This window comes from Homarus americanus, unplaced genomic scaffold (assembly GCF_018991925.1).
Source record: "Homarus americanus isolate GMGI-L3 unplaced genomic scaffold, GMGI_Hamer_2.0 scaffold14402, whole genome shotgun sequence".
Classification (NCBI taxonomy): domain Eukaryota; kingdom Metazoa; phylum Arthropoda; class Malacostraca; order Decapoda; family Nephropidae; genus Homarus; species Homarus americanus.
In genome coordinates, this window is record NW_024756348.1 from 1 (window position 1) to 25,205 (window position 25,205).

At 39.9% G+C, this 25,205-nt stretch overlaps 1 protein-coding gene across 1 annotated transcript in view; it reads right to left on the reverse strand.

Moving 5' to 3' along the window:
• Positions 1–220: 220 nt before the first annotated feature.
• Positions 221–25,205, reverse strand: part of LOC121856763 (uncharacterized protein C12orf56-like) — a 66,798-nt gene continuing 41,813 nt past the window's right edge. The window contains exons 4-14 of the mRNA XM_042352453.1: positions 19,374–19,510; positions 18,265–18,459; positions 14,888–15,072; positions 13,313–13,466; positions 12,247–12,391; positions 9,111–9,305; positions 8,726–8,917; positions 5,751–5,909; positions 2,861–3,004; positions 1,883–2,070; positions 221–1,378 (exon numbers count right to left, since the gene is read on the reverse strand). Coding sequence (XP_042208387.1) covers positions 1,249–1,378; positions 1,883–2,070; positions 2,861–3,004; positions 5,751–5,909; positions 8,726–8,917; positions 9,111–9,305; positions 12,247–12,391; positions 13,313–13,466; positions 14,888–15,072; positions 18,265–18,459; positions 19,374–19,510 — 1,824 coding nt within the window. The 3' untranslated portion in view covers positions 221–1,248. The remainder of the gene's footprint in view (positions 1,379–1,882; positions 2,071–2,860; positions 3,005–5,750; positions 5,910–8,725; positions 8,918–9,110; positions 9,306–12,246; positions 12,392–13,312; positions 13,467–14,887; positions 15,073–18,264; positions 18,460–19,373; positions 19,511–25,205) is intronic.

Here is a 25,205-nt window from a genome sequence, read left to right on the forward strand (position 1 = left end):
TGTCCGTCTGTCTGTCCGTTACTGCTTGCTCTAAGGCAAGAGATGAAGGTGGCAGTGCGTGTGATGGAGGGTGCGGGAGGGGGCTTTGAGAATTGCAATTAAATGCCAGGTAGCGACGTGTCCTAATACAGGCATCCCCCGCGTTACGGAAGTCCGGGTTACGGAATTTCGCTTTTACAGAATTTGTAAATTATGACCAATAATTTCGCGTTACGGCCCGTAAATCCACCCTTACTGAAATTGGGGTAAATTTTAACAATTAAAAAAAAATCACTATAAAATTATAATTTTTTGTTAAGTGATAATTTGTTTGGTGTGGTTTTCGTGGTGTTTGTTACCGCCAAGCATGGCATCGCCACGAAGAGTCAGTCCATTGTTTACATCCAGTGTGCGCGCATGTTTCTCGCCTCAGTAGTTGGATTTAACTTTTACAAACATACAGTAAGTACAGTACAGTGCATTACCCTTATTCAAGATGACTGGAAAGAGGCCAAGTAGAAGTGACTGCAGTAGTGCAAAAAGAAGCCGCAAAGGCATTACATTTGATATTAAACTTGATGTTTTAAGAAGGTATATCATAAATTATTTAATGTACTGTACAGTATTGTATGTGTTTATAAATGTTTATTTGCATTCATAAAAGTGCCTGAATTACTTTTTGGGGGCCGAAAAAATTCCTTAGGAACGCATCTCCAGTTTTATAATGGAAGTCAATGGGAAAATAGGTTTCGCGTTACAGAATTTCGCGATAATGTCAATTTTCCAGGGACGGAACCCTTCCGTAACGCGGGGATGCCTGTATATAGTATATATATTTTTCATAGTATCCATTCATTTCAATGCATCCTGGTGTATTGTGTACAACAGTATGCTGACCTAAGCCATACAAATTAATTTCTTATATATGGACTGTAGAGCAGGGACAAGGGAATAAGGATTATAATTAGAAAAATGCATGGAATGGTTTGGGAAGTGGTGATAGTGAAAACAGGAATGAGAATGACATCATGATGAAAGACAATAATATGGATTTCAATAATTGTGACAAAGTCAAGGCAGGAGTACTGAGAAGGCCTGGACAGCTAAATGGATGAGAAGGAAGGAGAATCAAAGTGAAATGGAAGTAGAGTGAGGGAGACCGATAAGTAGGAGGGAAGTGCGTCATATCTTAAAAGAGTTGTATTAGGAGTGGAAGGCACACCTCCTCAATTCAGTTGCCTCTCCTTTGAAAATTTGGCTGTCTTGTCTTCATCTGGCTCGAAGAGAATTTTTGGATGTAACCAACTGAGCTATCATCCGCACCAATTTCAGCGTGTGAGGTCGGATTGGACAGGTTTCACCAACAAGGCAATTTATCACCGACTCATGAACGTAGTACCTGTAAATATATACAAAAAAGATAAGGAAATACTAAACAGTACAAAGGAAAAAGCATCTATGATAACCTTATTGTATAAAGAACAGTACCGTACTGTATACAGAAGATGTTATATAAATGCACAATGAAGCAAGTTTTCAAGATTGAACATATTTTTATAGCTAAATATTGGTTTTATACTTGTACCAGTATGTACCCATTTCTGATTTTTTTTAATTGTATATAAATCAGATTCTACTGCAACTAACCTTAGCTGAAAATGTATACAGTATGCTGATCTATTATGTCTCCTACTTAATGAACAGAGGATGCTATACATAACATACAGGGTGATAATAAATGATTACCCTAAAAACAGTATGCTCTCATACTTTAATCAGGGTAATCATTTATGGACACCCTGTAATTATTATCAGCACTGCATCAGACACCTAAAAGTTAATCCTTACTATACAAATTTGGTAGAGCATACATAAATAATAAAAAGACACAAGGTTCTCATACCGTAATTCTTCTGCATAATTTGTAGAACAAAATTGAAGTGCTCGTGGACTGTGGTGGAGGAGTGTGGCCAAAACACTGCAGTACTGATGGATAAGTACAGCATCACTGGGTTCACAACCACGCTCTGGTTGCAGAAGTACCAGCAGCTGTGGTACACTGTGTGACAGCCACCCCTCTACTGGTACATGCTGAAGGATGAGTTTATGTAGTATTAGGAAAAATTTTCCCAGTAAAACTCCTCCAAATGCACTCAACAATTGTGCCAGGCAGTAACAAAACTTTTTCTTGTTTTAAATCTCTTATTACTTATTAAAATAATAAAGTAAATTCAATGCAGAAAAGCCTTCTTATTTGCACATATAAACCAGTAAACACTGAAGTTTCTTTTTTAATTATGTCGGAGTAAGTTGCAAGACATCTTTGTTGTAATGCTTTGTACAGGGACAAGGACATGTGACAAGCTATCTAAACTGATATGTTGTGATTGCTGGACTTTGTCAGGCTACAGCCAGTTAGAGGAAATACCACCTTAAAAAAAGCGAGTTATTGCTAGGTATAAGCTCGGCGTCGCATTCTGGACTATATCACAAAAACTGTTTTTAGAAAAAATGGCTTTTTTAAATACAGTACAGGTATCTTATTTCTTATCAAGTAATAAAACAAGCTTAACAAAGCCTTATTTATGCCTAGAAATATGACATACTAAACAAATATAATTAAACACTTAAAGAAATGGTAAGAGTAAATTGTTTGTAGGGAATGGTTGAAGTTGTGACAGTGGGACGCAAATTTTCAAAACATTAACTCGAAATGACATTTTAAATTGGAACTTCTTCCCTGACATGTCAGCAATGGTGAAGGAATGATATAATTAGAGGATTTACTGAATAGTATTTAGCAATATTCTTTTTGTTCTTACTGCCACACCTATAGAACTTCTATTTGTGAGACATCCCACATTATACACCACTTCCTTACCTGAAGCAGAGTAGTTATGCTGGGCATGACATCATCGTTATGAGGCTGGGCCCCACACACCCAGGAGAACTCGCTGACAGATCCCAGCAGTTCATAGAGAGCACTTGTACTCATGTGTGTCACCTCTTGTACTAGTTTTAGAAGCTAAAAAAAGAATATTTGCATAAAGTTAATTAAACTACAGCATTCAATAATTTGATAATCGCAAAAACTCTTTTTAAGATACATACAGTGCTGTACAGTGAATGCCCCCCCCCCCCAAATCATTAATGTGTAACCGAGAAAGTTTCTGGCAAATTTTCTTTATTATTAAATTTGAAACAGGAACGTGGTGTGAAATTCCATTTTATCCTTACATAACTATGGGGTGGAGACAAGCAAGCTACAAGGAAACTCCATTAGCTCCTTCTACCAGTGTTCACCATGGTCAGGGCATTTGAAATTATTAGGCAGCAGGGTATGCTGCCCAATGTATACAACATACAATACTGTATAACAGCTATATAGTACTTGTCCAGTGAACTAAATTCAATATCATGCTTCAATTCTCTAGCCTGGTAAATGCTTCTAAAGCCACCAAGGATTCAGATTCAACAGACTAAACTCTAAAATAGGTTCACCTACCAAGTCAAGCCACTTAAATTTTCTAAATCAGTGGTCACTCTTCTCACTCATATTGAAAAGATTTGTCAATGTTAATCCTGGTTCTCCAACTCTAATGTAAACTCGCCACAAAAAGTTTTCGAACACTCTAAGGGTCATGCAATATAACAAAACGAACAAGAAATCTTAATGCTCTCTGAGGAAGTTTTATTGCAAAATAAATGACTTCTTCTCACCAATAAATTCTATAAAATGAGCAACATATATTATTTTAAAGTATTGAGAGTCACTTCGCAACCAGACATACCATCCATTCTGAGACGACATTCTGAATTCTGTTGTGCCCAGCTGTTCAAGAACAGTTTAGAACTCCACGAAAGAAAAAGGGAGGGAACCAGGCCACTTGTCTCCTCCCCTCTGCCCTTAGGTAATGTGCATAACTCTCACCAATACAGTATGTCAAGGGTTCGAGCCTCAGCCTGGACACACTTGAGAAGGGTGTTATCCAGTGCGACCCAACCAAACATCACAGGTTTCCCAGTCCCCAGTTTCTTCCTGTACTAACACTGGATAGACCGCCCAAACGACTAGTAAGCTGATAAGTGGCAAAAATTATATTAAAAAAAAAATCATGCTTAAATCCTCTACTTATGATAATAGAGGCCTTGGTGAATGACCAACTGAGATTATCAGTACAGTCAATGACACAGGGTAGGATAATTCAAGAATTTGAAGCAGCAATCAAATAAATGATACAACTCTTATAAAACAGCCTTCTCACCCAGTTACATCATCAGTCAGAGAAGATATCCAGCACGAAGTCAAATTTTATATTATTACGTACTGGATTTAGAATTTTACCCTAACAATCTTAAAAAAAAAATTCTCCTGTTGAGAAGGTAAAATCCTGAGGATTATTAACAATGACAATGATGAAGGTTCTCAAACCATTCCCCAAGTTTCATACACTAAGACAAAGGAACCAAGTACTATACGTACAGTACTGTACTTAATACTAGTTAAACCTCATTACCTTTGTGACCTAACTTCAGTTTCAAATTAGCATTTCCAAACCAAAACAAACTGTTGGTTTCTTTTATGCAGTAACAGAGCCTGACTGCTATATTCCAACTTGCAATTAATATGGAACAGCAATTTTAATAAAGTTACCAAGATTAGGGATGTTTTTGTTCTAAATTGTATGATTAATTAATTATCAAAGTGGTTTTATGTTGAAAGCAAAGTTAAGAGCAGAGCAAAGGGGATTCGGCCAAGTATTTGGAGGGCCATTTTTATTTTGGTCCTGGAAAAAGTAGTGTTATTATGTTCTCAGGATGTTTTGGCTCTTATCAGCAATATTAGATTTGAAGTAGTACAGTACACTTGTGTCATAAAACAATTATGAACAATAAAATTGCATAAAACATGTTGTCCCTTTTCTGTTACACTTTACTTGTAAATAAGCTATTAAACAGATTCATCAGATTAAATAGGCATTAAGTAATGGGGACAAAGTTTAGGGGGTTGCTCCAGGATAGAGTTAAAATTGCTGGCATTAGTCATTCTGTGTTCAGGAGATCCCAAGGAAGTATTTAGCAAAGTTTCAGCCATATGTTCTTCACTCAGATACAAAACCCGGCAGCAACACATTCTGGAGACGTCAGGTGTAGGTATTTTCTAAGTAGCCGGCTACTTAGTGATGACCTGTGCATTCAATTGGACATGGAGGTCAATTGAAAAACACGGGCTATGTGATCACCGCACTTGTATAGTCATGACTACACACTGTTCATAGTCTAGTCACCGTGGGCGATGTAATTATATAAATATACGTAATGTAAATGTAGTCCAAATTCATATAAGTATTACTGTCTGGCAAGGGAGGTATGAATAGTCTGACTTGCAGTCGGAAACTGCCAAGATCAAACCATCTTCCACATTTACGTCATAACAAAGTTGTTCAAGATGAGAGGTTAACCTATCTTTGGGTTTTGGCCTAGTGAGCCTGAAGCCTCCTCACTGACTCTTGAAGTAATCACTAAACTAGGAATCTGAAACTGCTCACATTCTAGCTCATTAGACAAATAGGTAATTGTTTTACAGTACAGTACAGTACACTACACTACTGTACACTAATTAAAGCAGCATTATGTGTTCCTAGTATATAACAAGTACTGACAGGGATGGGGGTGGTTGTTTTAGTGGATTCGGTTGTAACATTAATAAAAAGCCAGTTATAATATTGCTGAACCTTCAGTTAAGATAAGGGATAAATATAATGTCTAACCTCTTTTTCAGGGAGATTTAACCAGGCCCGCGAAGACAACTCCCTAAAGTCAGTCAACCAGTGTCCACAGGTTAGCTTGTAGATGGCAGGAATTTCCGGGGTCTGCATTGCCTCAGCTATCAGGTTGCGTAAACATTCACATTTGTTGTGTTTCAGTACCTGATAATAAAATTTTAATGTAATTCTGCTTCTTATATCATATCAAGGAGACAATAAATTTTGGCCACCCTTAAAGCACAACCTGAGCCTAAGTGAAAAATATGTCTGATAATGTTAACCTGATTCATCTTATTTTTGGCTGATGACCCTTAAAATTTTATCTTTATACAATATCACAGGATTCATTTCTTTCGCCCTTTCATGATAACTATAAACTGGAAACATCTTAAAAAATGAGGAATGAGCAATAAAATGACGCAGCCGAAAAAAACAAAACAGACAAACTACGTTGACGTTTGCCTAACCTCGCCTTAGAATGACATACATACAATTATGTTTGGCTGTATCCAACTTAACAACATTCTAAACTGATAGAGAAAAATAGGCTCAGGAAACCAAATAACACACAAAAATATATACTGTATACAGATATTTATACAGGGGTATTTAATTAACAGTCAGTGGAGGGATGTGAATCAACATTTTCACATTCTCTAAAGACTTCATATATACCTGTACAAAGTCATCTCTCAATTTACATGGTATAATCACGTTCTTTAGAAAAGCCGTGTAAATCAAACTTAATAATCCCACAAGAAATAAAGGAAATGTTCAGCTATTTCCTTCAATATGTTTTATTTACGATAATATAATAACAATAATAATAATACAATAATAGAAGCAAACCAAGTGGTGGTGGAGGAGAGGTGGGGTGTTACTGGGGGAGGGAGTCATCTGAATCAGATGACAGTGCAGGTCATGGGGGGAAGAGAGGTGCGAGCTTTAGAGATGCCAGATGTCAATGGCTGAGGTTCAGGTGATGTTACTTTTTCCTTTTTCGTAAACTGGGAAAACTATGAGGTACATACTGAACTATACTGCCTGGCACTTTGGCGCTCTTTACAAAACCATGCTATTTAAAAAAATAACTTTCTTAAAAATAGATACTGTATTAACTTAATACTAGTGTTATTTAAAAAAACTTGTAAATTAAATTCGTGTAAATTGAGAGGTGACTGATTGATCTAAATGATTTATTTACTTTTATCCTCTTCACCACCGATTGGCTCGTTAGCCGCTTGGTCACGTCTCTGAATACTTTTCCTTTTTTTTTATCCTCTGAATACTTTTCCTTTTTTTTATCCTCTTCACCAAAAGATCGGTTCGTTAGCCGCTTGGGCGATCAGTCACGTCTCTGTTACCCACTGTTGGCAAGTACTGGGCATGCACCGGCTCCTAAATGTACCTGAACCCGCTCCAGTGTTGGTCAAGTCTTGTCTTGAAAGAGCTCACACTCGGTGCCGTCACAACACTTTCTGGTAGATTGTTCCAAGAGTTCATAACTCTCATTCCGAAAAAGTTAGCCCTCACAGTTTTCTGGACTTGCGGCTTCTTCAATCTTGAGCTGTGACCCCTTGTGGGGCGAGCATAAGCCAGCTCCAAGTAAGGACACTCGACTGAGTAGTGCCTCTTGAGATGCTTATACACCTCAATTAGGTCACCCCTTGCCCGTCTGTAGTATAAGCTAGGTGATTTATTAGCTGTCATGTTTATTCCACCCAGACTCATCAAAGTCTAATCAGTTCATTTACCAAATCAATCTACCTTCTATACAAAGTTTTAACTATAAATACAGTACAGTAATTAAAAACTGTAATTTATATCATCAACGTTGCTGAACCATTTAAAGCTAAAATACTGTAATGACCTTGTGTAAAACTCTCAAGATTTAAGTCTTCAATAAAAGTAGAAGCAGAGGAGTGTACATTGATCATAAAAATAGTAGTTTATTCAATCCAGATTGTTTTATGGTGGGATGACAAACAACAGTAAGAGTTGTGAATCCTTGGAACAATCTGCCAGGGAGTGTTGAGACAGCACCTAGTGGGAACTAATTCAAGACCAGACTTGACCAACACTGGTGAAGGTAAAGATATATTCATGAACCAATGCATGCTCAGTATACTTGCCAACAGTGAATAACAGAGATGTGACCGATCACTTAAGCAGTTAACAAGCAGATTAGTGGCATAGAAATACAGTAAATGTAAAGACAATAAATAATTTGAGAAATAATTTTGAGGTTGAAATATTTTGTATTGAATAAAATATAATATTTATCAAGGTAACTAGCAAGCAAAAGTACAAACAAAAATTTTGGGTTGGAGAGAGAAATGGAAACGGCAAGAGCCTATTGAACATAATGGAGTGCGCTTGTGTATTACAGACACCTTTTCAATTTAACTCTTGAACAAATTCGTAGTACTGTAAAGTATATATTACATAAATATGCTTTGTAGTCTTCTGTAACATATTACTGTGGATGGAAGGTTTAAGAAATACATGTACAGTACTAAACACTAAAGTAAAAAGGGAATTATGTAAGGTTGCAGGATTCTTGTCATGAGAAAAACAACAAAGTAAGCCTGACTTTCACAATGATACAAGACATCTGTGCACACTTGTAGAAGCTGCACTGAGGAAAACAGACATCAAAAGCACAAGTATGAGGTAAAATATGTGATAAAATGAAGACTACAGTGCAAGGTTGTCAAACTTCTTGAAAGAGAAAATAGTGTTATGAAAATGTATAGATAACAAGACAGTGTATGTCTTAAGTCGAGAGCCACAATTGAAGGATGGGTGCAGATACAGTACATGGCGAGGATAATGTTCGGACCACCCAGGTGTGCAGTGTAAGAGGATAATGTTCAGACCACCCAGGTGTGCAGTGTAAGAGGATAATGTTCGGACCACCCAGGTGTGCAGTGTAAGAGTGTGTAAAGGACAGAAACAACTGTGGCACATTCTTTTACCCTCATTTTGAAGGGACATCGCTGAGTTCCTCTAAGACATGTGGCAAGGGTCTCCAGTGTCAGTGTCAATACCTCCAATTCATCTTGTCGCAACTGTAGTTCTTCCTCAACATTTCTTGATCTCTGACTATTACTTGAAAGTTTCATGTACTTCTTTATGAAGTTGTACATAATATTGATAATGCCAGGATCCTGAAGGGGTGAAGCGAGATTCATCACATGTATTATTTTCTTTTAAAAAATACTTGACGATTAGGAACAGAATACAAAAGTACGGTATATAACTTAATTTTGACAAGTACCATGTATTATCACAGAAATTAATAAAAATATTGCCACACAGACCACATCATGAAATATATTGAGAACATGAGAGACAACAGACCCTCCAGACAAGTCTCCTGATGGTGGTGTACTTTGTCGCTCCATGCTGTAATTCTTGCAGGATGGAAAACTGAACTTCCAGAGATGAAGCTGCTAAAAGTTCTGATCGCAGCTGACCAAAGGCATGGTCCAACGAATGTTCACGAGAAACTTCCTGGAACACAGGACGTAGCCTCCTCGGCTTTTGGGTTTGTATCTGTAGTCAAATGCATTAAGAGAGACATTAGAATTCATTACATCCACAACTATTGTACATACAGTATTTCATAAATATTTCAAGTATACAGATACTGTATAGTATATACAATTATCATCATCATATGCATATTAGAAAACCGAGCCAAAATTTCTAGAATTCTTGAAAAGATTTAAATTAATTTACCTAAAATTTAAAACAAATATTTGTGTGGCTTAAAAATTGCAGCAAAATCCACAAGCCAACTTAAAAAAAAAATAGTGAATGTTTGAGAAATATTTTTTATTCTTGTGCTAAAGTTTACTCCTATAATTATTAACTATGGCAATACACTACAAGTATATAGTTCTTTAACTGTATTTTGATCCTCTTCACCACTGATCGGCTCATTAGCCGCTTGGGCGATCTGTCACATCTCTGTTACGCACTGTTGGCAAGTACTGGGCATGCACCAGCTCCTGAATGTATCTGAACCTGCTCCAGTGTTGGTCAAGTCTGGACTCGAAAGAGCTCACACTCGGTGCCGTCACAACACTTTCTGGCAGATTGTTCCAAGATGCCCTCACAGATTTCTGGACCTGCGGCGTCTTCAACCTTGAGCTGTGACCCCTTGTGGGGAGAGTGCCCGCCAGCTCCGGGTAAGGACACTCGACCGAGTAGTGCCCCTTGAGATGCTTACACACCTCAATTAGGTCCCCCCTTGCCCATCTGTAGTATAAGCTCGGCAAGTTCAGGCACTCCTATCTCTCAGGGTAGTTGAGGTGCCGAAGTGCAGGCACCAGTCTGGTGGCTCTCCTTTGAATATTTTCTATCAACTGACAGGGTGACAGTACTCCAGATGGGGAAGCACTTCACTCTTGAAGACCGTTACGAGGGATGGACCGTATAGGTACCTGAACGACCATCGTATAAGACCTAATAATTTATTTGCCTGATTTACCTTCTCGCAATGGCCCGAGAACTTCAGCTCATTGTCAACATACACACCTAGGTCCTTCTCACATTCAGTCTCAAATAGTGCCGTTTCTTCATCCCGTTGGGACATATGATACGCCTCCTTACCGTTGGTATGCCCCAGGTGCATCTTCTTACACTTCTTGACACTGAATCTCAGCAGCCATTTCTTCAACCATTCTTGGAGCCCGCAGAGATCCTTCTGCAGCTCTTCACAGTCTGCTTGGTTCTTGATTTCCCGAAATAACTTGGCATTATCCGCAAACATTTGTATGGAGGAATGTACAGATTCAGGCATGTCATTTATGAAACAAACTAATAACAGCGGGCCCATTAACCTCCAGACAAAGATAACAACAGCCTTTCAAGGACAATAAGCAGATGGACTAATAACTAGGGGTGAAGAGGATGAAAAAAAAAGGGGGTCTGCTTCACTGAATATTTTTTATGAAAACATGAACAAACAACCAAATACTTTCTCCAACAGCTGAGCTTCCCAGAGCAAACTATAGTGCGCTTTTCCACAGCTGACAAGAGAGGCCCTGCCCTCTCCTCAAGAATTACAGCTGATTGGCTGTTGCAAATCTGCCGATTTCATCCTGAAGTAATTTTGTACAGTATTTCTGAACCAGTTTATTCATAATCGTTGGGATGACCGTTTTTGATGAGAAAGATATTTTACTAAATTATATAAAGATACATACATTCATTATTTCAAACATGAGTACATGGGAAGTTTTCAGAAATGTTACATGAATTAACTGTTAAACTTTGGTAGAAAGTTGACGCTTTCAGAGGACGCATTAATATAGTATATTTATTTTTACCCACAATAAGGCATACCAAGACAAATTACATATCAGTAATATACTTAAATATGCAAAAACTAACATTTTAAAAGATCGGAATCACATTGAAATATTACACGGCCGTCAGCAGAGGCGAGAAATATGACTGTGAACAACTTCATATTTTCCGCCTCTGCTGATGGTTAGAGTGGCCAAGGTTCCCAGTCTGTCACTCTCATCCACCAACTTTCAGAGGCCGTGTAATATTTCAATGTGATCCTGATCTTTTAAAAAGCTAGTGTTTGCATTTTGTAGTATTATTGACATGTAATTTGTGTCCTCTGAAAGTGTCAATTTCCTACCAAAGTTTAACAGTTAATTCATGTAAGATTTCTGATAAATTTCCTTTGTACTCATGTTTGAAATAATGAATGTATATATCTTTGTGTAATTTAGCTAAACATATTTCTCGTCAAAAACGGTCAATGTGAATAAACTCGTTTAGAAATACTGTACATCTTTACTTCAGGACGAAATTGGACAGATTTGTAACAGCCAATCAGCTGTAACTCTTGAGGAGGAGGAGAGGCATCTTTTCTCACCTGGGAAAAAATGCACTCTAGTTGATGTGAGACAGTACCTTCAGCACAGATTTGATCAATATTTTCCAAACATGTGACAATTAAATTTCAGCTCCATATAGCTTTCCAAAATTTAAGATGAATTATGATATGATGTACCGGGAAAATGCAGTATTTCACCTTTTGAAACAAGACACGTTTTACCTTTAACCCTTAGGCCCCGGGTGACGTTCCAGAACGTCCAACTTGCGTGTCCCAGGTGACGTTCTGCCTATTTTCCCGCCATTTTTTTTTTTATTTATGTTTTTATATATTTTATATATATATATATATATATATACATTTTTTTTTGTTGAAAAGTTGAGTTTTTTCACGATTTAACCCCATGGGGGGTTACTGCCAGCAGCACCCTAACCCGGGGCTTAAGGGTTAAAATTTGTTGGGTATAGTGTACAAATAGTTTAAGATCTAATAATTTCTTACATAAGCTTGGGGGTTGTATTTACAAGAGGCTACCCTAAATACTGTTTAGCTCAGATGTACAGTACCAGAGCTTGAATCTTTCATCGCAGTAGGCCTTATCCTCATCTATTATGTATGACAGTGGAAGGAACTTACCAGGGAGGAGGAGACCCACAGTGAGTGGAGGAGGTGAAAGAGCAGGGTAGAAGTGGAAAGAGTGTACAGGTGGACTTCATTCTCATCCTCTTTACTGTCTGTAACGTCTGCTAAGTTGAGACTCTGACTTCGTCTTGGTGGATGCCTGAGTAGGAAATACAGTATTATTCTGAATGAAATATGAAAAATGCTTGCATGATGCTAGTGATCATTAATGCAGATGTGCTGGTCTATTCACTCAAGTTTTAAGGAGTTTATCAAAATAGTATATCTGTATTTCAATCCTCCCCAAAGCATTGTTTAGGGGGGGGGGGGGTTCTTCAGGTTGAGCAGGCTAGGGTGGAAAATCTTCAGGCAAGGTTCGAACAATGTGCGTGGAATGTGTGACCTTGACCTAACCTGTATAGCTAATGCACACTCAAAATAACCTGATCTTAAGTTAGGTTAGGTGGAGTGGGATGGGGTAAAGAACCTTCAGGTGGACACTTGGGGGGGGGTTATTCTCCAAACATTTTCTTTCATCTTTCATGTTTTGGGATTTTAAAGAGTTCTCTAACAACCAAAGTGGTTACTGGCACACTCATGACTCTGAAGCTGTAACGAGCAGTCCAGTGACCTTGGTTGACCCACCACAACTAGCTTCAGGGACACCCTTTCTTGCACAATATGGCACTAAACCTGACTGCAGTATTATGTGCTTGATCATGGAGCAGCTTCTCAGGGTGCTAACCCTGAGTTCAGGCTCCTGTACTTTCAAGAAGAAGCACTAGCCTATGAAATACTCACCCAGTACCCTCTGTGCAGGCAGTGCACCAGCCTAGAAAATGTAAGAGAGACCAGGCGATGGGCACAGCTTTGGGTGACCCGGTTGCTGTCAGGAATGTTACAACAAAGTTTTACAGCTGGATGTCCTCCTCAATGCTTACCCACACGGTGGGAACAGCTGGTTAGACTAGGTCATAACTCCTTGAGGTAATCTAAAACTACCCACCTACCTATATGTATATAAACTGTACAGTATATCTTAATTTTGAATTTTTACCAGACACATCAGGAATTAACTTACCCAGTTGATGGTTTGTCTAGGACACTCTTGCTCCTGGTGGGGATGTCCAAGCCTAGAGGAGAGGATCTGTGGTAGGTCTCGAGGGCACTAAGTGAACGGGGCATCTTTGAGCGAGGCAACATATCCGGGGTCAAGGAGCGCACAATCTGCCCACCTGAAATCATAACACCACCACAAATTTTTTTTTTAATTATTAAAATGGAGAATCCATGGGTCTGTGGTGTGGTTATAATTTGGAAACAAACTTTTTCATTTTCTATATAAAAGATATTAAAAGTTTATTTTGCAGTAATACAGTATACAGTTGCTCCTCTACTTAAGAACGTTCAACTTACAAACTTTCAGAGATACAAACATCATCACTGAGGGGGGGTTACCTGCCAGAACAGGCATTTAATGTTGATGAGACTGGATTATTTTGAAGAAACTTCCAGATAGAACAAACATTACCTAAGAGGAGAAGAGTGAGCCAGGCTTTAAGGCTGTATTAAAGGGTATAGCTGTACTAAATATCCATAATCTTTTCATTTTTTACAATACGTTTGGTATCTACAAGAGTAAAGTTGGATTTACAAACAAGCCTCAGGAACGTAACTCGTTCGTACGTAGAGGAGCACCTATAAAATATAAAATTTAATTCATGACTATGAGCAAACAAAACTGGCACTCATATGGAATGCTTATCTGTAACTAAAAACAAAGTACTGTAGTACAATATTGAAACTTTCAATCTTTATTATTCATGTATACATGTACTCTACAGAAGAAAAGTACAGTAGTGAAGTAAATATACGAAAGTAATTTCTAGAAATTACATCAATTGGAAATAATTTGACTAACTTAAGTACTGCTACATTGAACTAATGTGGGTACAGTACATTTTTACCAAAGTTTGTAAACTAAAAGGTATTTTTCTCAATCATATGGAAAATTTCCTTGGTTCAGTCAACCAATCTGAAGAGGAGGTTAAAAGTGCAGGAATTCAAAGTAGCCAATCACACGCTTTTATTGTTAGCCTATCACTGGCATCACCCATAGGCCCACAACACAGCTAACAATTCAGTGTGTTGCTATTCCTTGGATTTTTTTTCAGGTAAAGTATTAATTTTTTTCACTATACGGTATCTATTTTTTTTTTTTTTGCTCCAACCTTGGGAGCGAAAGTGGTAAAGAAAAAATCCTACATTCATTCCTCGTGTTGAAGACAATCGTGTCATACCTACTGGGTAGTCAAATAATATTTAGGGTTTAGGGGTACATAATATAACTTTATACACAACTATCATACTGTACAGGCACTAAAATTATACTTTACTTTATTTTTATTGTACAGTTGTCACAGGTACAGTATAGTGTTCCACCCCTTGGTGGTCTCTTTGAACATGTGGCTAACGATATATTTTGGGGGTAATATTTGTACAGTACTCGAGATCATGCTACGCAATATGATAGACGTAATATCTCTGAAGAAGGTTCGACCATGATTCCGACACTGTCACATGTTTGTAAAGACCACTAAGGGGTGGAACACTGTACTGTACTGTACTGTATACGGTACCTATTTAGGATTCTTACCCCGACTGAGAAGATCAGCTATAGTGGGTGTATGGGAGCGATCATCAAATGTACTATCAGCATCTGGAGACCGAGACCTGACTGGCGATTTGGCACCGTTTAAAGAAGACAGGAGTTTGTTATTGGTTGGTAATGTTAGGTGGGAGGAGCAAGTGCTGGCCGACATAGCTCCATTACTCCTGCTTCTGGAAAATAATAACAGTGGGGAGATATTATTACCAGTTTGGATTTGTAAAGATAAGTTTACAAGTTCTTGTGATTACTGTTTGTTAGTCAAGAGCACACCACCACAGTACTGAAAATTTTCTGCTAAACTAATTATATTGTTTTTTGTTTTTCTTCTATCACATATATTATATAAACTTAAGTAACAAATTACTCACTCCTTGTTTCCATTTGAAAAGTTATAATTTCATAGCTTATGGAATAACAACAAAATTAATGATCTGCAAGATACCTCCACAAGAACTACTCTGACAGAGCTTGCCATGGCTTGGGGCTTGATGTGTTCTAGTGGCTCGCTGCACTGTCCTTTCAGTAGATAATGTTACTTAGGGTTAGAGAGATAGTTTGGACTCTCATCTTGATGGCTGCTTGAGAGCTATTGAAGCTTCAAGTTCATCAGGCCAAAACCCTAAGATTGTGCATTCCTGTCTAGAACCCGTAATGGGCCAAACATAAGGACTCCTTTATTTCTGCACTCCAGCCAATTTGACTTTCTGGACAGTTCTTTGCCATTCTTGAGTGGACTAATTGGAAAAAAAATTTCAATCTCACATGCTGCCCTTTTAATACTGGACAGTACTGTACACTATGTGTCTGACAATGCGCAAGTTTCTTGCACAAGCTTTTCTCTGCATTCAGTGTATACAGCACTTCACTGTATAAGAGTGAACAGTATCAAGTGAAACAGCTTACCTGCCAACTTAAATTTATTCACTGTGCAACTGTTTATTGTTTTGTAAATGACTCTTATGGATACCAGATGGTATCTCAGAAATGTACTGTACTGTACATGAAACTCCTAGTGCAGTGTCCTGGTGATGCCATGCAATTCAGTTCAAGTTATTAATTGTTAAATTGGCCAAAGATTATATTACAGGTTGACAATCCCTTACCCGAAATCCTTGGGGCCAGAGGCATTTCGGATTTCGGAATTTTTCGGTTTTCAGAATGGTTACGATATTTTTTTTTTTTTGCCCACCTTGGCACAAGCCAGACCGAAATTGGGGCCTGGGGAGCGAAAATATAATCATAATCATAATAATAATAATAATAATAATAATAATAATACAGTGGGGTATGCTATAACGAACGGATCCTACTACGAATATTCCTATAACAAACGGTTTTACCTATAAAATTGAGAATGCTATAACGAACGAAACTCCTACAACGAACATTATTTAAATTTTTTTTTTCACTAATTTATTGATTTTTATTACAAGTATTAATGATATTCTTTATTTCAGGGGTTTAGATGCATATGTATGCACTTTTTTACAATTTTTACAATTTTATATTATATTTTTCAGTGTTAAGTAGTTGTATTTGGGGGCCTGGAACGAGCGAATCCTATAACGAACGAATGCTATAACGAACAAGGTTCTAGAACCAATTAGATTCGTTATAGCATACCCCACTGTAATAATAATAATTCATAGGTCTAGATCGTGTTTCTCACTTTTTATCTTTTTTCATTCTTGTATTGCTTTATTATTATTATTATTGTTATTTCATTAATACAGTATTATTGTTATTATTATTATTATTATTATTATTATAAATTTTGTTATATTTTATTATTATTGTTATCATTATTATTTTATTTTTGTGTATTTTTTTAATTAAAAATTTTATTTACTATGAATAATTATTATTATAATTATTATTATTATAATCAGTATTACCTGTACTATTACATTTTTGCCCCTCAGGCCCCGATGTGGGTCAGTGATCTATGCCTGGGTGGGCTAATCCCTGTTTAAAAAAAAAAAAAAAAAAATTGCTCCACCAAAAAAAATTCGGTTTTCGGAATTTCGGATAAAGGGTTGTCAACCTGTATATGCTTCCACGGTTTCAGTCAGAGAAACTTATGAACTTATATAAGAAGACGTGACTGACCGCCAAAGCAGCTAACAGACCAATCAGTGGCAAAGAGGATAAAATAAACCACTGGTATCACTACAGATTATTAAACAAGTGTGATGGAGTGAGGTATGGAAAAGTTGGCATACTAGTCTTAGATGGTGACTTGAATGCATCAAACTTTTATTTTTTTTCCATGTTCACCATTTACAAACTTGCTAGTCATTCGGGCAGTTGGTCAATTCACTGGTTTCAGGTTCCACTCTCTGTTAATATACATGTACATGTATACTGTATTTCAGCTTCATACAAAAGTGGCATTTTAGTTTGCTATTGATATGAATTCTCTCGCACACATTCAGGTTTATCAAAATCCTCATAAAATCTTGTATCAAGTGTCAGTACCTTTCCCCTATGTCAAAAATAAGTTAACTATTTGGAAGTTCCCATGCACGGAAACTATTGTACATACTACGAAAAATAGGTTTTTAAAATACATTTTATTGTGTTTCATATGAATTTAACTTTCATTTCCATTGGAAATGAGTTCGATAGCAGGGACGGATCCAGGGGGGTCCTGAGGTTCCGGACCCCACCTTTTCATCAGAAAATTACAATACTTTTTCTTTAATGCAGTATTGTAGTACGTAGGAATTTTTGTACAGGAAAAAGTAATTAATATTGACCTCAGTATATTTCCTAATATCCAGTGTACATGGCCTCAAAATGCCCATGATATTGGTCAAATTTAAAAAAAAATTATGGGGGAGCTTACAGTGCCCCCCCCCCCCTCCAACCCCCCAGCTGGGTAGGCTTGCTGTGCTTGCCTGTTCCCCCACCCACAACTTGCTGGATCTGCCCCTGGATAATTATCAAGATGACACCCCTCCCCCAATTACCAAAAATGCACAAAGTGGACAGGGCTTTCCAGTAGAGGGAAATTGTGGGATGATGCTAATAACAAGTAACTATGATAACTATGTTTTTCCTTCAGCATTTGCATTTCCAATTACTACAATGTCAAATTTATCGACCCCTGAATCAACTTTCATCCATGGATTATTATGTCAAAATTTCCTAAATTGTTTTGTGATCTGAAGGCACTTGAAGTCTTAGTAATACATTTAGTTGGTAGTTTTACAGACATTACATTATTAGTATTAAAAACACTACTTATACAGTACAGTACCTTGATATTACCAGTCAAAATTTGTGTTAAAACTAATGTTTTTATTTACTCACTTGTAACAATATGGAACTTATTCTCTATAGAAAAAACTATGACTTACCGAATCAAGGGTAAACTGTCAGTACTTGTGATAGAGAGTGAACCCATGGTCAGCCTGGGGGATGGCAGAGGGTCACTGCACACACTGGCGGCTTCGTGGGCAGCCTCGGCCAGGGCGCGGGCAGCGCTTGTGTAGGAACTGGGACCATCATATTCATGCTCTTGATCCTCATTCTCTTCATCAATGGACGAGGTACTGTTTAATACATGACAAAAATTAAGCATAAAACTCTGTCAGTATAGAGTGACAAATTGAATGAAGTACTCAAGGTTGGTATTCACAGATTTTGCTATTATAGTTGAGCGATAAAAATAAAAATATGGAGCAGTGAAGAGCACATGATAAGTTATATAAAAGGTAATGGCAGGAAGACAGATGGTAAGGCGAGGGGCACAAACATGCGATTTTGTCAACAGGACCTGTGGGGCAGGAGAGAAGGGTAGTAACAAAGGGCACTGTTGACTTGCATTATCATTTATACCACACGGCATAAAACATGACAAAACTTGATATTTAATTTATCTAATAAAGTTGCGTATCATAGGTCTGACAGCCCGTTAGGGACAGTGCAGTTACAGCCCACTTAGCCTTCGCAACACAAGAAAGCAGTATTTCTGGCACTGCATTCAATTAGTTTCATTTTCCCTAATTATAAAGTCAGGAAACCATTAGGATAGGATAGTACAGTACAGTATTGTCAACATTAGCATTATTAGTCCATCACAAGTAGGTGTGGTATAACATTACTAAAATTAGTGGTACTGTAGTTCTTTCGTGAGATATCTTGTTTCTGGGTCAATGGTTAAGTGTGTGTGTATGGGGTGGGGAAGGTGGCATTCAAATAAGAAACCTGGACTGAATATATGACTGACAGTGCAGTATAAGGAATAACAAATATAATTCGTAAATAAAGGTGGTAAACAATTTAAATATGCATATTATATAAAATGGATGAGACGAACAGTACTGTACAGCAAAAAAAAATACTAGATGCAAAGATGTGGTAGCAAAATTAAATGTAAAGTCTCCTCCCATGAGGAAGAATGACAAAAACTGAAATAAAAGATAAATAGTAAGAGAAAAAGAACCTCATCCACTGGCCTACATACCTGGGTTGTGGGCAGCTGGCTGGACCTTGATTAGGGGGCCTGACGAGAGAGGAGCGACGGGCAAGTCGGTACCGCACTAAAATGTGGGTTGTCTGGTCCCGAACACCTCCATGCAGGAACTCTGGCAGGTCGTGTACCTGTACAGAAAAGATAATTATTTTCTTAAAATGGGGCATCTATTCATCTTGAAGATATAAGTTTTTCACCTTAACTAATGGATAAATGTATATATTTCTGAAGGTAAATAAGAGGAGGATATTTATTTTGAAATTTTATTTAGCCAGAAAAATACAGATAGAGAGGATAATAATAGCAATATTGACATGGCTGAGCCAAATGAAAGCCTGAGCCCTCTTAGTGGCACCTGATATATGGTACTTATACCCTGATATTACCAGTCACACTTATTGTATCACAATTTAATACAACTGTTTTTTGTTTATTCTCACTTGTAACATGGAACTTATTCTCTTAAGAACTAGTCTTATCAAATCAAGGGTAAAGTATCAGCTGCTTCCTTCAATTTATATATGGGAAAATCTTGCTGAGAGACCTCTGATGTTAAAAGTGAGAAATGCAGAATAGAGTTTGAAATGTATATGAATTCTTGTACTGTATGTTATTATTAGATGGAAAAACATCTTAAAAAGGGAAACATCAAGAGGTAGAACACATCACATTTCTTGGATGAACAATATTATCAGCCAAGATTTACCATATGTTCTTGACTAGTTTTGTATCAGCCCTCAAAATTCAGGGTCACATCTCACAATGGCCAAGAAATTGCGTTCGTTACTTTGTCACTTGAGGCAACGTTACACCCACTTACTATACAGATGACAGATTACACCCATCTAACTACACAGACAAAAGCCAACCTGTTAGAAGAACGGGTAATGGTTCACGGAGAGGGGGACCAATAAATAGGCATTTTTTTTTTTACGGGATTAGCCTGTGGGGTAGTGTGGTATTTGGTTCGAGACTCAGGATGGGATGGAGAAAGGAAACTCACAATGTGCTCACTGTATACATATTGTGTTGGATGTACAATACAGCTTGGTGCTGGGAAGTGGCAGCGTGGTTACAAGCGTGATGTAGAGAGAGCTGGTTGGTGAGGGTGCTTAGAGGAGGACCAGCTTGTGGGTCGCCATGCTCGCCGGCGGGAGCGAGGGCCGCCAGGCAGCGGCGGAGGAGGTGGTGTTGCTTGCTGGTTGGTGTAGGTAGAAAAGAAAGTGGTCACCACGAGGTCAGTTCTTTTATAGCGGAGGTAGGCGTGGGTAGATAGTTGACCCCCGCTCCGTGGGCGGCGCTGGTTGACCTAGACCACGAGGCACACACTGTGGAATTCGCGGGGTCGGCTACTCAGCGACAAACAGCGTTTGTAGGGGAGAAATCCACTACAATATTCCCTCCTTCCCTCCAGGCGGTGTAGGAGACTTGTTGTCTGCAGGGGTGCATGGCACATGTGAGGCAGAACGGGCGGTGCATGCCACATGTGAGGCAGAACGGGCGGTGCATGCCACATGTGAGCCATAACGGCGAAGGTGTGGATGAGCCGGCCGCTAGAGGAGACAACTGTCTAGATACACAATATCTGTGGGAGTACAGAGGGAGAAAAAGGGTGTGTGGAGGCGATGAATGTTGTGCTTCTCTCACGGCAGGTACAGAGTCGTCAGATGCGCCTGTTGGGGTGTGTGGGCCTGGGTCAGGAGCAGGTGCTGCGTCAGCGGAAGCGGATGAGGGCTCGTGACAGCAGCTGGGTCCACGACAGCAGCAGGGTGCAGGACAGTAGCAGGGAGAACCTGAAGGAGAAAAGAGGGGTATGTGGGTCTGCACTCAGGCGCATGGGCCGCGTCGGGAGCAGGGGCTGCATCAGGAGGAGCGTCAGGGGGTACTGCTGGGCCGGGGGCAGCGTCTGAGGCAGGACGGGTGTGCTGGGGTCGGTAGGACTTGGTGCTTGGGGCAGGAAGAGGAGCTGGTGTCTGCTTAGAGAAGCAGTGCTGCTCTAGGGTGTCTAACCTGCGGTGTAGAGACAGTAGCTGTAGAGCCGATGAGAGCTGCCTCTGGGTGGATGAGCCAGTCTTCCATGTTGCTTGAAGACTGGGAGAGTGATCGGTTTCTCCTCCATCCTGTGTGAGTGCGAATCTCCGGGGGTCACCATTTGTGGGGTAGTGTGGTATTTGGTTCGAGACTCAGGATGGGATGGAGAAAGGAAACTCACAATGTGCTCACTGTATACATATTGTATTGGATGTACAATGCAGCTTGGTGCTGGGAAGTGGCAGCGTGGTTACAAGCGTGATGTAGAGAGAGCTGGTTGGTGAGGGTGCTCAGAGGAGGACCAGCTTGTGGGTCGCCATGCTCGCCGGCGGGAGCGAGGGCCGCCAGGCAGCGGCGGAGGAGGAGGTGTTGCTTGCTGGTTGGTGTAGGTAGAAAAGAGGGCGGTCACCACGAGGTCAGGTCTTTTATAGCGGAGGTAGGCGTGGGTAGATAGTTGACCCCCGCTCCGTGGGCGGCGCTGGTTGACCTAGACCACGAGGCACACACTGTGGAATTCGCGGGGTCGGCTACTCAGCGACAAATAGCGTTTGTAGGGGAGAAATCCACAAGCCCACCAGGACACAGGTCAATGACCCACATCAGGGCCTTGGGGGCGAAAATATAATGATAATGACAACAATAACAACATGTTATGTTGTCAAAGTAAGAGACACAATTGAAACCCTGTAATTGTGAGTAAACGAGGCAGAAATTCAGATCAGCAACCTGGGACTAGGTCACAATTTTTGTGATGCCATATGGCAGCAGGGTCTACCATTAGGCAATACATTATGATTCCAATATCTTCCCAGGCGGTAGTACCTCCCTGTTTGATATTTAGGAACATAAGAATGGAGGAAATTGCAGTGGGCCTATTGTCCCAAACTGGGCAGTCACCTTTACACCCAACCCCTATCGCTCATATATCCATCCAACCTATATTTGAAGCTATCCAAGTTCAATGTTTCTACAATCATGCACACAGTTTTAGGCCTCGCTTGTTTCAGCCCCATACATGTTTTTGGGCATGTGGGCTTCAGCCCCACAGACGTTTTAGGATAGTCCAGTTTCAGTCCCACAAATGTTTTAGGACATACGAATTTCAGCTCCACTTGTCCCCAAAAGGTCTGGCATCGCATGCACTACCCTCGTTAAATTAGGTTAGGTTATGGTACAGGTAGCCCTGAGAACGGGTAGCCATTGGGACTGGTAGCCCTAGACAAGGGTAGCTGTGGAGATAGGTGATAAGCTGACTCGATGAAAAGTTGGCTTGGAATATTAAATGTCTTGGAGAGAGTGGTCACCTTGGAGGGAGAGGCCACCTTGGAGGGAGAGGCCACCTTGGAGGGGGAGGCCACCTTGGAGGGAGAGGCCACCTTGGAGGGAGAGGACACCTTGGAGGGAGTGGTCACCTTGGAGGGAAAGACCACCTTGGAGGGAAAGGTCACCTACAGAAAAAAAAATATATACTCCGAGGGAAAGATGCCCAAGACGACAGGTGGGTGGGGGAGGGGTAGCAGCAAGGTGGTGGAATAGCATAATGTGCCCGCTATCTTCGTCCTCTATTGACCGTCACTTACTGGGTAATGAGGAGTCGATAAGGTCATCAAGACTGGCCTGTCCCTCCTCCCTCTCTCTCTTTACTGGCCTGTCCCTCCTCCCTCTCTCTCTTTACTGGCCTGTCCCTCCTCCCTCTCTCTCTTTACTGGCCTGTCCTCCTCCTCTTACTGGCCTGTCCTCTTTACTGGCCTGTCCCTCCTCCCCTCTTTACTGGCCTGTCCCTCCTCCCTCTTTACTGGCCTGTCCTCCTCCCCCTCTCTTTACTGGCCTGTCCTCCTCCCTCTCTCTCTCTTTACTGGCCTGTCCTCCTCCCTCTCTCTTTACTGGCCTGTCCCTCCTCCCTCTTTACTGGCCTGTCCCTCCTCCCCTCCTCTCTCTTTACTGGCCTGTCCTCCTCCCTCTCTTTACTGGCCTGTCTCTTTCTACCTCCTCCCCTCCCCTCTTTACTGGCCTGTACCTCCTCCTCTCTCTTTACTGGCCTGTCCTCTCCTCCCTCTCTTTACTGTCCTGCCTCTTTACTGTCCTGCCTCTCTTTCTACTGGCCTGTCCCTCTCTCTACTGGCCTGCCCCGTCTCTTACTCCCACACACCCTTTCTACTGGCTTTGTTGAGCTATCCTTGGTTGAATGAACTTGCTGACTATTGTATACCTGAACTATTTATATGTACAGTATCTAAAAAAAGTTCATACTCTGTAAAACATTATGAGATCACGGATGATAGATATGGAACATGTATTTACTTTAGTATATAGTTTAACATGGGTAACGCAATGTGTATTTATTTCTACGTAATTAATATGATGTTCGGTTACCAAATGTAGTAGGATTAGTATGCCACAGAGCCATGCATACCAACCCTCCCGAGACATCACGAGTTGCATATAGCATTTCAGAAGTCATCAGACCCATCCTGGAAGATGCTGTAGTGGATTCCTCCCCTACAAACGCCGTGTGTCGCTGACTAGCCGACCCTCTTCGAATTCCCCAGCCTGCGCCTCGTGGTCAAGGTAGGCAACCAGCGCCGCCGCTAACATAGTGGAGGTCAACTATCAACCCACACCTACCCCCGCTATATAAGACCTCACTCCGCCATGACCTACCTACCTCTTCCTACAGCCACCAGCAAGCAACACCTCCTCCTCCGCTCCTGCCGGCGACTATGCCGCCCTACAAGCTGCCTGTCCTCTGAGCACCCTCACCAACCAGCTCTCTCTACATCACGCTTGGACTCACGCTGCCACCCCCCAGCACCAAGCTGCATTGTACATCCAATACAATATGTATACAGAGAGCACATTGTGAGTTTCCTTTCTCCATCCCATCCTGAGTGTGAACCAATATCTCAAAACCCCACAATACTTTGAGATACTATACTGTACATTGTATAACTTCATGTACCTGCACTGTTTATGTTCAGTATTTGTATACCTGCACTGTTTATAATTATTTGTATACGTGCACTGTTTACATGTATATTTGTTTGCATATGTGCACTGTGGCCACTGTCTATATAAATATCGACAATCCTAAATAAATATCTATCAACCTATCTATCACCTTATGACTAGTATGGCCTCAAAAGTATTAACAATAAATTATGAATGCTTTAAAAATAGTGAATTCATACGTGGCTTCACCTGACTGATAACACGTCTGTTTTATTCACCGGGGAGAAATACTCGATGCTGAATATTATTGTGATTGTTGGGTCATTAATGACGTGTGTGACGTCATGTACAGAGTGCCTTGTTTGACTGTTTACCTGTTTATGTATGTGTTTTGATGGTTGACTTGGTCCTTCACAACACTTGACAGCTGCTGGAGTTGGGGGGTCGACTTATATGCCACCATACAGTATACGGTAATAATTAGGACACCATCACACACACACACACACACACACACACACAGCTGTTCTTGTCAGGAGTGCTAAAAAATTACATCTTATTTATTAACCTCGTTTCAAAGTCTTTCATGGACGTTCTTATGTATAATTATGGCGATTGATCAGATCAGATACTGTACGTCCACAAACACACATGTTGGCTCTTAGATCTGGACTCGTATTTCCTGGTTCATTTAAGTCGAATAAAATGGAGAACAAATCAGGCTCGTATGTGTTATGATACCGAGGTGTGTCCTGAACATGTAGTTGCCGAGACGACCATCAGAAAACCCAAAGAAAAAAAGTTAAAATCCTTCCTCTTGATCAGGAAGAGTATCATCGTAAT